The sequence below is a fragment of the Nerophis lumbriciformis genome, linkage group LG08, assembly GCF_033978685.3.
Source record: "Nerophis lumbriciformis linkage group LG08, RoL_Nlum_v2.1, whole genome shotgun sequence".
In the NCBI taxonomy this organism is placed as follows: domain Eukaryota; kingdom Metazoa; phylum Chordata; class Actinopteri; order Syngnathiformes; family Syngnathidae; genus Nerophis; species Nerophis lumbriciformis.
In genome coordinates, this window is record NC_084555.2 from 11,180,197 (window position 1) to 11,197,847 (window position 17,651).

Below are 17,651 nucleotides of genomic sequence, written 5' to 3' on the forward strand. Positions count from 1 at the left end.
CCCTCACCTCCGAGGGGGTGATCAAGGGTGATGGGTCAAATGCAGAGAATAATCTCGCCACACCTAGTGTGTGTGTGATAATCATTGGTACTTTAACTTTTAACTTTAACTTTAATTTGTTCAACCTTGGCCCGCGACTTTGTTCGGTTTTACATTTTGGCCCACTCTGTATTTGAGTTTGACACCCCTGTTTTAGAAGGATGTGGGTAGTCCAGTTCAAAGCTAATTCCGACAAATCCGGGGATAGAAAATGAATGAATCATTTAACAACCTTATTTGAAACAAAACCATTCATGGATTAACCAAATCACAGTTTTTATACTTCCCCATATTGTAGAAGAATACAGATGATACTGTTGGAAAGCAAACCCTTAAACATGTTGGTGGATAACTGCAATTTAGGAATGTAACTGTTTCAAAATCTCACGGTACGATTTTATTACAGTATTAAGGCCACGGTATGATATTATTGTGTTATATGTTAAAAAAAAGACTTAATAATGCCATAGTGTGCAAGATGACGTGGCAGGAATGTTTAAGATAAACACACTTACTGTAATTGAACACAAACAAAATGTTAACATGTTGTAATCATATTTATTACTACAAACATGTATCTTTGGGCACCTGTTGATTCGATTACGATTCAGGAGCTACGACTCGATTAAAAATCGATTATTGATGCATCTTTAATTTATGTATATTGATGCAGTTTTACATTTATTTTCGTTTCACTAAATAAGCATTTATCACTTGCAACTTAAAAAAAAAACCCCAATTCGTTTGGAATAAGAAACAGTTAAATTAATTCCCACATTTACTAAATTATTAATATGTTTGCAAAACTGGACCATAACCCTAAAATAAAGGAGCTGGTTGGATCTAGGGCTGCAGCTAACGATTATTTTTCTATCGATTAATCTATAGATTATTTTTTTCGATTAATCGGTTAATCTATAGATTATTTTTTCGATTAATCTATAGATTATTTTTCTTTTTACCGATTATTTTTTTTATTTAAAATGAAGAGGAAAAAATAAATGTAGGCCAGTTTTTTCAAAAGGCATGGCTTTTATTTACAAAAAAAAAAGTATGGCCACTCAGTCAACATTGACAACAACATGACAAAATATTCTGTAACAATGTAAACATTTAAAACTTTTAACATTTAACAAAATTAAAAGTAGCTTATTTGCTTTTTAATGTGCAAATATAAAAGTAAACATCCAGTGCAAATTTTAATATTCTGGAATAGTATAAGCATTTAAAAAGTAAAAGTATTGCTTATTTTGCTTTAAAATGTGCTAAAATAAAGATAAACATCCAATACAAAAAAGTGCAAAACGGAAATATTCTGTAACAAGTGTAAACATTTCAACAAAAGTAAAAGTATTGCTTATTTGCTAAAATGTGCAAAAATAAAGCTAAACATCCAATACAAAAAAGTGTACAGTGTAAACATTTCAACAAAAGTAAAAGTATTACTTATTTTGCTTAATAACACAACAATGATAGTATGATTAAAGTGAAAGTTAATTGTTCGTTTGTACATAGTATGTGTAACTGTTAATGTTGTAAAAGGTATTTGCACAACTAATTAACGTTAGCGTTTGTGACACGTCTTGTGCCGTGGGGTTCTTTCAGGACCGACAGACTGAACGCCAGACGGCTTTGCCAGGTTTACAATCTTTTAATTTTACACAAAGTCTTTTCTCTTCCAACTCTTTTCTCTTTCTTTCCTCGCTTTTCAGCTCCTCTTCCTCGCTCGCTCGTCGTCCCCTGTCTCTTGCGGCGTCGCTCCCGGCGCGCCCCGCCTCGCCGCTCGCTCGCCGCCGCCGCCTCTCCACAGCGTTAAAGAGGAGCGCGTCTTTGTAAACACTGAACAGGCACGCCAAACGCGCCTCTCAGAGCAAACGGTGCTTTAGTTTATGAATTTACAACGCAGATACAAATGACACATTCATGTTTTTGTGTAATAATGACAACGTATATGCACGCGGACGATTGACTTGTTGATGGTGATGGCAAGAACGCTGTCGGGGGTTTTCTTTTCAAATGTTCGTTCATAGCCGTTGTGCTGCTATGATAGGCCATTTCCGCTCGACACAGTGTGCATACAACAACATTATTAGGCCGTTTATTGAAATACTCCCACACTTTTGACGACTTTTGGCGTGCTTTTTTCCCCTCGCTCGCATCGTCTGCTTTGCGCTCCGCCATGACAGTAGTGTGACGTAAATATGCGACGCGCCGACGCACAAAAACGGCGTCGACGTATTTACGTAACCGATGACGTCGACTACGTCGACGCGTCGTTTCAGCCTTAGTTGGATCTCTCGGTGAGGTGGCTCGCTGCAGTCAGCCAAATTTTAGGACTGTCTGCCATCTACTTTTACAATAAATTAATCGATTATCATTTGACGTTTACTAATCGATTTCATAATCGTCCATGTCCGAATTGCGATGCATCTAAAAATCTATTATTTCCCCCACCTCAAGACGGCATTGTTGAGAAGCTCAGCCCTAGAAATGTGGATCTTAAATTAATCGTTCCATTCAAAAGTTATTGTAAAGTATCATAAAGAAGGATCCATGGAGCCTGAAAACACCTACAATCCTGATGTGCATACTTCCTAAAGTGATAGAAGGATGTATTTGGTTCCGTTAGAAAGTTTAAATCTAGAAATTAAGGTATAAAAAACTTACGCATTGTGTTCCGATCTGTTCGTTACTTCTAAATGTTTTAGGAGGATTTTGGTGAAGCAGTGACTGTCATAAACAGTCAGAAAAATCACGAGAAAACAAGTTAATCAAGGCACTGCCCTTCTTTTAATTGGTTATTTACCTTTCCTTAACACTGCTACTGTTTATAAACTATTTATATCTGTTATGTGTGTTTGATTGCGATAATGACATGTCTATGCTGATTGTTGGAATTATGTGTGGCTAAGCATTTTACAATTTCGTTGTATTTTAAATGCAATGACAATAAAGGTATTCTATTCTATTCTATCATTAGAAATGTGAAATATCTCTCCTGGAATTTAGGGTGAAGTTCATTTTATTAATTTGTAATGTTCCTTTCAAAAAGTAGGCAACCCTCAAACACTAAAGATTCTGGTTTGGTTACTCCCCAACATCATAGAAAGATGTACATGGTATCGGAAAGTTAACCCCTATTTTGTTTCTGATAGTATGTAATGCTAGGACATTTGACACACGAGTAACCAGACTACGATACGAAGGAGTTACCATTACATTTTTTTTATCGAGCTCGGATCATTCCTGCCTTTACATTGATAGTGACATCAGAGATATTAAACAAAGATACATGGCAAGTACAACATGGGCAATATGGCCTAAAAATAAAATCCCCAATTTTTTCACCAAAAATTTGATTGACGATTTTTACGTTTTTTTCTCCACTTTGTTTTAAGAAACCATTGTCTGCATAATTCAAAACAAGTATTTTCTTTTATTTAATCAAAAACTAGTAGTTTGAAATGCACTGCATCTTACTCTAATTTGTATACTGTTGTTCTTTTCAGACAAGATATAAATTGTACTTTCTATGGAATAATTTTCCAATAAATTAATTAAATACTTTTGTTAAAAAAATTTAGCTTTGCACTTTGAATGCAAATAAACAATCTCCAACATTGAGATCAATTAAGTGAAAACTTAAATCTTCTGTCTTAAATAACATACTTTGGTAAAAAATGTGTAGTATTATACATTGTATCAACAAAAAAAAAAGAAGTAAAACATTGTGAGGACTGTAGTTTTTTTCAATAAGTAGATAAAGTAAACGCAGTTTTTTTTAATTCACACATCTTGTTGGTGTGCAGAGCAACTGCTTTAGTGATCGCTCTACGCATTGTGCTTCTTTCTCATCAAACATGGCATTACTATACATACCTGGTGTAAATAATTCCACCATAGTAAGGTGGTTTTTAGCCCACAGTTGTTGCGTCTTGTTCGCCTCGTAAATAATTGTATTTCCCGCCCTCGGCTGGAGTCTTCGGTTTCAGATGCTGGAACAAGTTTGTTGTGCTGATGCCTTTTTTAAACAACCTTTGCATGGTGCAGTCACTTGTTCCACGCCTTTTGCAGCAAAACCAAAGTACTGACAGCACTTTTTTCTGTGGAACGTCTAGTTCTTGTTTGCTATGTCAGTCGGCAAGGAAGTACGGGGAAGGCGCAAACTACGGGAGCTATTTAGGGGCACAAAGTATGCCGGAGCAAAATGTATTATTCTATTTTTAAATCGTCTACAACAAATAACTCGAGAATATCGATACCATTGATATATCGCCATGGCTGAACAGACAGGGAATCATCATCCTCTTTGTTTCATTCAATCAAAACACCCAAAATCTGTGTTGTCAAAGAATGCAGGAGGTCCTATTTGGAGGACTCCTAAAAAATATAATTTTGTACAGTTTACATATGGACAAAGTCATCATACACAACCTAAATGTGTTTTTTCTTAGGTGGAAGGATATGCGGTGCAGTGTGAGTTTTCTCAAGATGGAACAATTTTAGCATCCGGCAGCTCCACCGGCTTGGCCCACTTCTACGACTACCACAATGCCCGCCCACTTACCGCTTTCCAAGCCCACAGCCAACCGTGCCTGTGCGTTTCTCAGCATTGTGTCCTGCCGGCGACCGCGGCTACTTGCGACTGGGGTGGAGCGATCAAGGTCTGGCACTGAGGTACTGAATGGAACATTTAAATGAATTCATACGATAGGTTGGTGAAGAGACATTGTGGAATTGTGTCATTGGAGTACACAAACACCTACTCAGTGGCCTAGTGGTTAGAGTGTCCGCCCTGAGATCGGTAGGTTGTGAGTTCAAACCCCGGCCGAGTCATACCAAAGACTATAAAAATGGGACCCATTACCTCCCTGCTTGGCACTCAGCATCAAGGGTTGGAATTGGGGGTTAAATCACCAAAAATGATTCCCGGGCGCGGCACCGCTGCTGCCCACTGCTCCCCTCACCTCCCAGGGGGTGATCAAGGGGATGGGTCAAATGCAGAGGACAAATTTCACCACACCTAGTGTGTGTGTGTGTGTGACAATCATTGGTACTTTAACTTTTAACTTTAACTGTTAGCACTCCTCCAAATAATCCTTTAAAATAAACTATTATTTGTATCTTGATGTGTCTATGTTTTAGCCAGCTCTTATATGACTTTTCCCTCACTACTGAAAACGAGAGCTGGAGAGACAGCACTGGAATGATGCGTTCAAATCTGTCAGCTCTTGTCAGCACTTTGTCCCAAATCCCACAAGTCAACAAAAAGCAATGACATGCTTGTGATCCCTTTTCACTCCTGAAGCCTTTAAAACAGTACATGTCACTCCTGCACATACAGAATTCTAGTTTTTGCGCTCTTTTTCAAGTAAGAAAAAATGCTTACTGTATTATTTATTGCCCTTGGCTTTCGGGCTAGGTATTGGCAAGGACTTTACGGTACTGTATGCATAATAATACAATACAATACAATATTGCGATATTGTGATACATGTATATTGCAATAGTCTACATATGTCAGTGATACCTGTAAAATGCATCTTAAATTACATCTTGTTTATGTATGTACATTATAATGATTAATTTGACAGACTGAGTCAAAAAACAATATACTGGTAAGTGGTAATTCATCCATCCATTTTCTACCGCTTGTCCCTTTTGGGGTCACAGGGGGTGCTGGCTAATGATCCATTTCCGATTATTGCACAAATAGCGGACCAAGTTTACTTAGATGTTAAAAAAACCCAAACTTCTACTTCTTAACTGTCTGCTTCTTCAGCAACACTTTTCGGAATTGGAGCATAACGTAGGAGAAGTGACGGTTCTTGGTATGGGCCACATGGATCCAGGTGGTTTTCTCTTGAGGGCAAGGATTAAGGGAAAAAAAGATTCACCTTTATTTGTAATAAGCGCTTAGGCTATTTGCTCAACAGGTCAAGATATGTGTGCTGGATGGACGCCCTGTCCGGCAGGGTTACCGGCGTCGCCATACTGCGACTTAAAGTGGATTAAACCAAACTGAATAGTAAAGGGTGTGATTTCACTGCTGGGCCTCAACCCTTAGGTTGATTAGAAGGTAAAAATATCCATCCATCCATCCATTTTCTACTGCTTGTCCCGTTTGGGGTCGCGGGGGTGCTGGAGCCTATTAATTAAACATGAACAAATTGTATTCTTAAAGGGGAACTGCACTTTTTTGGGAATTTTGCCTATCATTCACAATCATGAAGAGAGACAAAGACAAAAGTTTTTTTTTTAGAAATTATTGGAAACTCAAGACAGCCATGTCCTTCACAAGTGTATGTAAACTTTTGACCACAACTGTATATATATATATATATATATATATATATACAGGTAAAAGCCAGTAAATTATAATATTTTGAAAAACTTGATTTATTTCAGTAATTGCATTCAAAAGGTGTAACTTGTACATTATATTTATTCATTGCACACAGACTGATGCATTCAAATGTTTATTTCATTTAATTTTGATGATTTGAAGTGGCAACAAATGAAAATCCAAAATTCCGTGTGTCCCAAAATTAGAATATTACTTAAGGCTAATACAAAAAAGGGATTTTTAGAAATGTTGGCCAACTGAAAAGTATGAAAATGAAAAATATGAGCATGTACAATACTCAATACTTGGTTGGAGCTCCTTTTGCCTCAATTACTGCGTTAATGCGGCGTGGCATGGAGTCGATGAGTTTCTGGCACTGCTCAGGTGTTATGAGAGCCCAGGTTGCTCTGATAGTGGCCTTCAACTCTTCTGCGTTTTTGGGTCTGGCATTCTGCATCTTCCTTTTCACAATACCCCACAGATTTTCTATGGGGCTAAGGTCAGGGGAGTTGGCGGGCCAATTTAGAACAGAAATACCATGGTCCGTAAACTTGAAATCTCCATCTCCATAGAGCAGGTCAGCAGCAGGAAGCATGAAGTGCTCTAAAACTTGCTGGTAGACGGCTGCGTTGACCCTGGATCTCAGGAAACAGAGTGGACCGACACCAGCAGATGACATGGCACCCCAAACCATCACTGATGGTGGAAACTTTACACTAGACTTCAGGCAACGTGGATCCTGTGCCTCTCCTGTCTTCTTCCAGACTCTGGGACCTCGATTTCCAAAGGAAATGCAAAATTTGCATGGTTGGGTGATGGTTTGGGGTGCCATGTCATCTGCTGGTGTCGGTCCACTCTGTTTCCTGAGATCCAGGGTCAACGCAGCCGTCTACCAGCAAGTTTTAGAGCACTTCATGCTTCCTGCTGCTGACCTGCTCTATGGAGATGGAGATTTCAAGTTCCAACAGGACTTGGCGCCTGCACACAGCGCAAAATCTACCCGTGCCTGGTTTACGGACCATGGTATTTCTGTTCTAAATTGGCCCGCCAACTCCCCTGACCTTAGCCCCATAGAAAATCTGTGGGGTATTGTGAAAAGGAAGATGCAGAATGCCAGACCCAAAAACGCAGAAGAGTTGAAGGCCACTATCAGAGCAACCTGGGCTCTCATAACACCTGAGCAGTGCCAGAAACTCATCGACTCCATGCCACGCCGCATTAACGCAGTAATTGAGGCAAAAGGAGCTCCAACCAAGTATTGAGTATTGTACATGCTCATATTTTTCATTTTCATACTTTTCAGTTGGCCAACATTTCTAAAAATCCCTTTTTTGTATTAGCCTTAAGTAATATTCTAATTTTGTGACACACGGAATTTTGGATTTTCATTTGTTGCCACTTCAAATCATCAAAATTAAATGAAATAAACATTTGAATGCATCAGTCTGTGTGCAATGAATAAATATAATGTACAAGTTACACCTTTTGAATGCAATTACTGAAATAAATGAAGTTTTTCAAAATATTCTAATTTACTGGCTTTTACCTGTATGTATGTATGTATGTATATATATATATATATATATATATATATATATATATATATATATAATTTGCGCGACTACTTCCATTATTCGCATCATAATTAAATTATCCCCTCAACTCCCCCAAAATGGATTAACTCGCTGGAATAAAAAAGACAATATAACATACATCCATAAACGTGGACGCATGTGAAAAAGTGCAATATATTTATCTGTACAGTAATCTATTTATTTATTTATATATATATATATTTATTTTATATATATATTTATATATTATTTATATATATTTATCTATTTATATATGCACCTTATTGCTTTTTTATCCTGCACTACCATGAGCTTATGTAAAGAAATTTTGTTCTTATCTGTGCTGTTAAGTTCAAATTTGAATGACAATAAAAAGGAAGTCTAAGTCTAAGTCTAATTAGCTACTGCTAAACAAAACTGTTTTGAAATTCAAACAAATCTGAGCATTTTGTTTGATTTTAATGGTTCCATTATGCACATAGAAAATCTGAATTTTCAAAAGCAAAGCATGAAGGTCCGTATTGTATTTCCCAACACTCATCTTTATTAAATAAATACATCAAAAATATATAATCATGCATCAGACAGACATGTTGACATTCAGGTCTGTTGTTACTGGGGCAGTTTTGGAGGTAGGACTGGCCAGAAAGCACTTGTGCCTCCTCGACCAGGGGTCAACACATTCCAACAATATAATATCAACAGAATAGAAAACAGTCGTATCGGTATAAGAGTTGTGTAAAGATGCATTTAGTGTGTATCTCTTTCTCTATACAGTACATCCCAAAAATCAATATTGTTATTAATTATTTTGATAATGACTGGAGAAACTGTAGTGCTGCAGTTTTTAAATTTAGCAGTTGCAATTTCAACCAATTTAAAACAGCCTGAAGCCTGTGTTTTCAAAAATGGGAGAGGTAGAAACATGACAATCCACAAAATAATCTTATTTTAAGTATTGTTGATAGTTTCTTGTGCCTTTCCTTTTTGAGGTAAAAGCAAGCAGGGAAAAGCTACTAAAGTATTTTTCTGGGGTGACGCTGAGTTTCGCTTTACTTATTGAACTTAACGATGGAAGCCCACTTCTGCAATTGTAAAGCTACAAATATCCTCTGTCATTTAAATGTTGTGCTCTCCAAAAGGAAATATGGACTTACCACTCAAAATAATGGGAATCCGTATCAAAATAATGACTTGTGATCTCATTATTTATCAAGCGTTTGTAAAATCCTAGTGTGAAAGTCTAATTGGATACACTAGATTGCAATTTTGGTCGCATATATTTTTTTTTATAGCGCTCGTCTAATTTCACAAATCCTAAAAAGACAAATTAACGATTCATCCTGCGGTGCGCCTCATAAGTGTATTGACTTTCTATTGTTCTATGGTGTACAGCCAAACGGACCAGAATAAAATGTGATCACACAGTGTTCCCAGTCGTACAAGAGACTCACTCCTGTCGTTATGTCAAGCAGGAAGAAGACACTAGAGTATGTACAGTAAGAATACATCAGCTATAGAGTACCTACACTTATTTCATGCTGCAAATGTTGTGTGTCCACTAAACAGAATTAAGGCAATTTTCACAAGTGTCCTGGTATGCGACTATCGACTGCGCAATGCAGCATCACATTTCAATATCTAATTTTGGATATAGAAATAAGAACAAAATGCTGCTTGAGTCATGTTAAAAAGCTTGCGTCTGAACCACTGCATTAAAATGAATAGTTTTACTTTCCTAATTTTTTAGGTTTTCCCTATTATAACAATTCATCAGTATTTTGAAGGTTCTGATCAAATAATTAAGATAAACAAAAAATATATATATTGAATGTTGGCTATACACTTATAATGAGATACATATTTAGCATAATTTATTATGCTATGAAGTAGGTCCGTATGGCATGATGGATAACATTACCACTCCCACACTGAGGGATGTTTTCATCACATCGTACATGCTTCTGTTATACAGTAGGTGTAACAATTTTTTGCTGGTATTACTAACAGTACCAAAGTTATGTGAGAAAGCACAGTATGTTCATGGTCTGTCTTTTATCCCAGTGGTTCTAAATACCATCATTAAACTGAAACGTCACTGAATTTGCTACACCATAGTGGGTCTCGAGTACTCTAGCTACACTTGTATTATGACGTACAATAGAAAGTAAATGTCGCAGACTGCATCGAACATGCCTTGGCTGAGATACATAAAACATCAATGGACACCCTTTTCACACCAAGTATGCTGCAGCAGACATTTAAGACATACAGTACAGAAGGCTAGTTATCATCATCGTCATGCATAAACGACAAGCTCTCCCTCGTCGCGTCAGTTCAGCAGCGTGCCGTAGAGCTGCGCCTTGGTCAGACTGTCTTTCCTCGTCAGCCCCGTGCTGCCAAATTTTTGGTATCTTGGTGAGGTCTTCTTCGGCAGTGCGGGGCCGACGGTACTGAGGGCAGAGCTGGAGCTCGGGCGGGGCCTGACTTTCGGCCTGGGACTCGGGTAATGCTGGAGACTGGAGGCTTCTAAGGAGCTTTGGTGTAAGGACTCGGCCGAGCTTCCGGCGCTCAGATTGACATAGTCTTTCTTGGCATTGCCGCCCGCCGCCGCCACTGCCCCTCCGCCCTCCTTGTCTTTAGAACTTCCTGAGAGGACCGAGCTGTCCGGGTTGCCGTCCTGGGCTCGATACAGCGCAGATGTTTTTTTCTGTTTGCGAAGTTCTACAGGTGGAAGTTTGGGGCTGCGGCTGGGCGAAGGAGCAAAACGCTGGTCCAGCATGTGGCTGTGGAAGACGTCATCTCCCTCTTGGAAGCTGCTGTAGAGCAATCCTTTGGCCTTGCTCGAGGGGCCCACGGCATAATGGCACTCTGAGAAACTGTACGGGGAGACCCGTCCTGTGACGTTACGGTAGGAAGGCGAGAACGCGTTGACGTCTTCTACACTCAGCTGTCTCCACCGGCTGCTTAGGTCATCCTCCGCCGCGTGGCTGTCAGCTCTGCTATCCAGAGGTCCTCCCTGTGCCTGACCTAGGCCGGTTGTAGACCCCATGCTGTGAGAGGAGGCCAGGCGAGGGCTGCTGGAGTGGTATGGTTCACTGAGGCAAGAGGCTGTCCTTGGGTATGCTGGCGTGGTGCCCTTCTGAGGGCTTCTCGATGTGATGATGTGCTGAATGCTGTTGGACTTAGGGAAACCTGGGCTGTCTTTATCGTAGGAAGACATGCTTTTACGGTCATACTCCCCACTGCCGCCATCCCGCCAGTCTAAGTACAAACCCTGGTGGGAAGTAGATAAAGTGCTACTGGCCGTGCGTGCACCCCCTAGTCCGCCTTTATCGTCTGAGGCAAGGCTGAAACTGGAGTAGGAACTGGAGGCGGGGAGGCTTGCGGCACTGAACTCGTCATGGTGGTGGAAAGGCGATGGTGGCTCATGATGGGAGAAGCTCCTCGAGGGGTAGGCCTCCTCATCTGGATTGCTGTCAGTGGAGTTCTGGGCGTGAAGCTGGAGCACAGCAGTGCCGTGAAGGTCCATACTCTGCCGGCGATCTGTATCCTGCCAGCGTTCAGGGCAATAGAGGGCCGTATCACTGCAGTACAGGTCAGAGGTCTTGTACGTATTGCGGCGGTTGAAGTGATCATTCGTTCCTGTTCCCGTCATCGAGTCTCCTTCCTGCGGGCGAGGGCTGAGGGATCGAGTAATGGGGCCACTGTTTCCTGGTTCTGGCTTTTCAAGGAGCTTGGCAATGACGGCTGTGGGCACAGCATCAGAATAATTGGAGTGGCACATGGCCATGGCTGCTTCACTGCCCTGATTATGTTTCTCCATGTGGGAAGTGATGCGCTCCTGAAAGTCCAGTGGCAGCTGCAGCACAGAGAGACAAAACAGGCCTAATAAACATTTCAGCATTAAAATTGAGGTGTTTAACTGATCGCAAGTGACTCATTCTTCTGTGGGCACAGCAAAATTAAGTGAAAGTTTTCATAATTTGTACAGTGAGTGCAAATGGATCGCTTTAGGATTACCTTAAAGGGGAACATTATCACCAGACCTATGTAAGCGTCAATATATACCTTGATGTTGCAGAAAAAAGACCATATATTTTTTTAACCGATTTCCGAACTCTAAATGGGTGAATTTTGGCGAATTAAACGCCTTTCTAATATTCACTCTCGGAGCGATGACGTCACAACGTGACGTCACATCGGGAAGCAATCCGCCATTTTCTCAAACACCGAGTCAAATCAGCTCTGTTATTTTCCGTTTTTTCGACTGTTTTCCGTACTTTGGAGACATCATGCCTCGTCGGTGTGTTGTCGGAGGGTGTAACAACACGAACAGGGATGGATTCAAGTTGCACCAGTGGCCCAAAGATGCGAAAGTGGCAAGAATTTGGACGTTTGTTCCGCACACTTTACCGACGAAAGCTATGCTACGACAGAGATGGCAAGAATGTGTGGATATCCTGCGACACTTAAAGCAGATGCATTTCCAACGATAAAGTCAAAGAAATCTTCCGCCAGACCCCCATGGAATCTGCCGGAGTGTGTGAGCAATTCAGGGACAAAGGTCCTCGGTAGCACGGCAAGCAATGGCGGCAGTTTGTTCCCGCAGACGAGCGAGCTAAACCCCCTGGATGTCTTGGCTCACACCGAAGATGATCAAGAGAAGAATATCGACCCTAGCTTCCCTGGCCTGCTGACATGAGGGTATGTCTACAGAATATATTAATTGATGAAAATTGGGCTGTCTGCACTCTCAAAGTGCATGTTGTTGCCAAATGTATTTCATATGCTGTAAACCTAGTTCATAGTTGTTAGTTTCCTTTAATGCCAAACAAACACATACCAATCGTTGGTTAACCTTGATCCTGACCTCATGGTAAACTACCGACCAGTGTCCCACCTTCCCTTTATTTCGAAAATCCTCGAAAAAATTGTCGCACAGCAGCTAAATGAACACTTAGTGTCTAACAATCTCTGTGAACCTTTTCAATCCGGTTTCAGGGCAAATCACTCTACGGAGACAGCCCTCGCAAAAATGACTAATGATCTACTGCTAACGATGGATTCTGATGCGTCATCTATGTTGCTGCTTCTTGATCTTAGCGCTGTTTTCGATACCGTCGATCATAATATTTTATTAGAGCGTATCAAAACACGTATTGGTATGTCAGACTTAGCTTTGTCGTGGTTTAACTCTTATCTTACTGACAGGATGCAATGCGTCTCCCATAATAATGTGACCTCGGACTATGTTAAGGTAACGTGCGGAGTTCCTCAGGGTTCGGTTCTTGGCCCTGCACTCTTTAGTATTTACATGCTGCCGCTAGGCGACATCATACGCAAATACGGTGTTAGCTTTCATTGTTATGCTGATGACACCCAACTCTACATGCCCCTAAAGCTGACCAACACGCCGGATTGTAGTCAGCTGGAGGCGTGTCTTAATGAAATTAAACAATGGATGTCCGCTAACTTCTTGCAACTCAACGCCAAGAAAACGGAAATGCTGATTATCGGTCCTGCTAAACACCGACATTTATTTAATAATACCACCTTAACATTTGACAACCAAACAATTACACAAGGCGAATCAGTAAAGAATCTGGGTTTTATCTTCGACCCAACTCTCTCGTTTGAATCACACATTAAGAGTGTTACTAAAACGGCCTTCTTTCATCTCCGTAATATCGCTAAAATTCGTTCTATTTTATCCACTAGCGACGCTGAGATCATTATTCATGCGTTCGTTACGTCTCGTCTCGACTACTGTAACGTATTCTTTTCGGGTCTCCCTATGTCTAGCATTAAAAGACTACAATTGGTACAAAATGCGGCTGCTAGACTTTTGACAAGAACAAGAAAGTTTGATCATATTACGCCTATACTGGCTCACCTGCACTGGCTTCCTGTGCACTTAAGATGTGACTTTAAGGTTTTACTACTTACGTATAAAATACTACACGGTCTAGCTCCAGCCTATCTTGCCGATTGTATTGTACCATATGTCCCGGCAAGAAATCTGCGTTCAAAGAACTCCGGCTTATTAGTGATTCCCAGAGCCCAAAAAAAGTCTGCGGGCTATAGAGCGTTTTCTATTCGGGCTCCAGTACTATGGAATGCCCTCCCGGTAACAATTAGAGATGCTACCTCAGTAGAAGCATTTAAGTCCCATCTTAAAACTCATTTGTATACTCTAGCCTTTAAATAGCCCCCCTGTTAGACCAGTTGATCTGCCGTTTCTTTTCTTTTCTCCTCTGCTCCCTCATTCCTTGTGGAGGGGGGGGCACAGGTCCGATGGCCATGGATGAAGTGCTGGCTGTCCAGAGTCGGGACCCGGGGTGTGCATCGGCTGGGAACATCTCTGCGCTGCTGACCCGTCTCCGCTCGGGATGGTGTCATGCTGGATCCACTATGGACTGGACTCTCACAATATTATGTCAGACCCACTCGACATCCATTGCTTTCGGTCTCCCCTAGAGGGGGGGGGGGGGGTTGCCCACATATTTAGGTTTTTAGGGATATTGCGTGATGGGTAAAATTTTGAAAAAAACTTCGAAAAATATAATAAGCCACTGGGAACTGATTTTTAATGGTTTTAACCCTTCTGAAATTGTGATAATGTTCCCCTTTAATCTTCGGTCTATAAACCGCTACTTTTTCCCCAGACTTTGAACTCATCGTGTTAAAGTTAAAGTTCCAATGATTGTCACACACACACTGGGTGTGGTGAAATTTGTCCTCTGCATTTGACCCATCCCCATGTTAGCCCCCTGGGATGTGAGGGTAGCAGTGAGCAGCAGCGTGCGCCATGCTCGGGAATCATTTGGTGATTTAACCCCCAATTCCAACCCTTGATGCAGAGGGAGGCAATGGGTCCCATTTTTATAGTCTTTGGTATGACTCGGCCGGGGTTTGAACTCACGACCTTCCAGTCTCAGGGCGGACACCTTAACCACAAGGCCACTGAGCTGGTAACAGTGCTAGACAGTTCACATGCTGCCAATACAGGGGTATTACGATTGATCGATAGATCAATTTATATTCTTAAGATTCAAATATATCGATCTGTGCTCTATTAGTTGGCCCTCCAGAGGATATGTATCGATCTAACATTGTTTTGAAAATTAATTAATTGATTTTATTGATACCAGAAAAGAAAACATTGGCTTTAAGAACGGCAGACTTTATCTAAAGTTGTTTTTAGTAAATAAATAAATGCGTTAAACGTTATCATCTGTGACGTCATAGCCACGCACCGTCAAAACAAATATAACCGATACCGGAAGAGAAGCAGGCGAACGAAAAATTAACAAGCCACCAACGTCACTTCCTGTCAATGAGAAAGGACGCAAAAGAAAAAGGCTCCGATTCTGCTACCGGAGTTTTTGTTAAATCTGAAGATTTTGACCACTGATTTGTGATCACAGCCACAGGAGAGTCACCTGGCATCTTCGATCTGATATTGGTCAGTTGAGAGGCACAGAAACGCTGAAATAAGGCGAGTTGGAAGAGTCGTTAGCCTCAAGCCAACGGCGCCTTGCCGCAGTTCAAAGCGGTTGCCTGGCAACCAAAAGCTACGGCGAGTTTACAGCTGTTTTAAAGTGATTCCGACGTCGCAGAGTGATATAAGTTGACAGGCTGACACCCAAAATTGATCTCTGAACGGCGCAAGGTACGAAATTGTTGAAAAAACAAGTGAAAAGTACCGCAAGTTGCTAAAGAAGTAACTGCCGCTAAGACGTAAGAGGCACTGACGTCATCGACTGCCGCGATGAAAAAAGGTAAAGGAAAGACTGAACAAGATTTGAGGCTGGACACAAGACATGATGGGATTCAAGAATGGATACAAAAAATACTCCATGATTTTAAAGAAGAAATGTTAGAAAAATGGAACTACATGATGGAGGGATGGAAAGAAGAAATGAAAGAAATGAAAGAAGAATACAGACAACATGTGAAAAGTCTGCAGCAATGTATAGAAAGTCTGCAATCTCACAAAACCATCAGAAATAATGAAGCCACTGAAATGGGCAAACAAATAAAGATCCTTCAAGAAGACAACAACATGCTGAAGAATATCATAGATGGAATGGATCAGGATAAACGGATGAATGATATCGTCGTGACAGGGCACCGAATTAAACCAAGATCCTATGCGAAAGCTGTGAATAATGAAGGTGAACCAGATGAAATGGATATGGTCTCAGCAGAACAGCAAGTGGTCAACTTTCTGCAATCAAAAGAAATTGAAATTGACATTAATACCATCGAAACATGCATCCCACTGAACGGAAGAAACAACAACGCCACTCCAGTCGTGCTCGTGAAACTTGTAAACAGAAAATCTAAAATGGCATTGCTGAGACAGGGAAAGAAGCTGAAGGGAACAAATGTGTACATGAATGAGCATCTCACAAAACGTAATGCTGGAATTGCCAAGAAAGCACGCGACTTGAGAAAGCAGGGAAAAATCCAGGGAACTTGGAGCGCCAACTGTAAAATCTACATCAAGCTGAATGGAGGTCCAGAAGCAAGAGTACTTGCTGTCCAAGACATCAAGGACCTGGACAATTTTTAAAGTTTACACAGCTTCCACAACAACGATGATAATGAACTCTGACAGAAAACAAGCACCTAAATTCAGCATCAACACTACTATGTTCCAAGGAATGACTAAACAAGAGGACCTAGATTCAGGATTGCATCCACCTACACTTATAGAGATTATTGAAACAACATCAAAGATTGTTGAACAAGAAAACATGGAACTAAAAAATTTCTGCAACAAAGATCATAAAAATCAGGATTTGGAAAATGATATAGATCCAGATACAAATTTTTTCTCCCACTTCAGTAATAATTGTTTTTATTATACGGATGATCAATATAACAGCAACATTAAATGTGATAACAAATTGTCAATTATTCATTTTAATAGCAGAAGCTTGTATGCAAACTACAACAATATTAAGAACTTTTTGGAACACATCAACGAACCCTTCAAAGTGATTGCTGTCACGGAAACATGGATTGATGATAAAAAAAAGGAATAGATTTTGATCTGGATGGATATGAACTAAACTACATCAACAGAAACAACAAAAATGGAGGGGGAGTAGCTGTGTACGTGATGAAGAACCTGAACTACAAAGTGGTAAAAAAACATGTCATTTGCTATAGATAATATCTTAGAATGTATAACAATTGAAATATGTCAGGGAAAAAGCAAAAACATATTCATCAGTTGTATATATAGATCACCTAAGTCAAGTATAGAAACATTTGAAGAATGGATCAAGGCTACTTACATGGACAATGGGCAAAGAATAATTTTCCTATGTGGTGACTTTAATATTGACTTATTGAACCCTAACAAGCAAAAGTCTATTGATGACTTCATTGATACAATGTACAGCATCAGTTTATATCCTAAAATCACAAAGCCAAGCAGAATTACAGGACACTGTGCCACGCTTATTGATAATATTTTTACCAATGATTTTGATAATAACACTACAAGTGGTCGACTTATAACCGATGTTAGTGATCATCTGCCAGTTTTTACAATATTTGATGGAAACTACAAGAAGAACATGGAAGACAAAAGGACATTTCGAAGACTGCACAGAGAAGAGGATGATTGCTTTCAAAATTGAGCTACAAAAGCAAGATTGGGACAATGTGTACAA

General features: G+C 40.3%; 2 protein-coding genes across 10 annotated transcripts in view; one reads left to right on the forward strand and one right to left on the reverse strand.

Moving 5' to 3' along the window:
• Window positions 1-17,651, forward strand: part of wdr25 (WD repeat domain 25) — a 323,171-nt gene that overhangs the window by 49,183 nt on the left and 256,337 nt on the right. For all 7 annotated transcript variants that reach the window (XR_009815994.2, XR_009815995.2, XM_072913639.1 and 4 more), the window contains exon 7: window positions 4,494-4,716. Coding sequence is in view for 5 of the 7 variants with exons in the window: in XM_072913639.1 (XP_072769740.1) it covers window positions 4,494-4,715 (222 nt within the window). In the remaining 2 variants the exon portion in view is untranslated. The remainder of the gene's footprint in view (window positions 1-4,493; window positions 4,717-17,651) is intronic.
• The window catches only part of begain (brain-enriched guanylate kinase-associated), a 156,920-nt gene continuing 147,749 nt past the window's right edge, over window positions 8,481-17,651 (reverse strand). For all 3 annotated transcript variants that reach the window (XM_061968271.2, XM_061968273.2, XM_061968272.2), the window contains one exon: window positions 8,481-11,821. In XM_061968271.2, coding sequence (XP_061824255.2) covers window positions 10,292-11,821 — 1,530 coding nt within the window. In that variant the 3' untranslated portion in view covers window positions 8,481-10,291. The remainder of the gene's footprint in view (window positions 11,822-17,651) is intronic.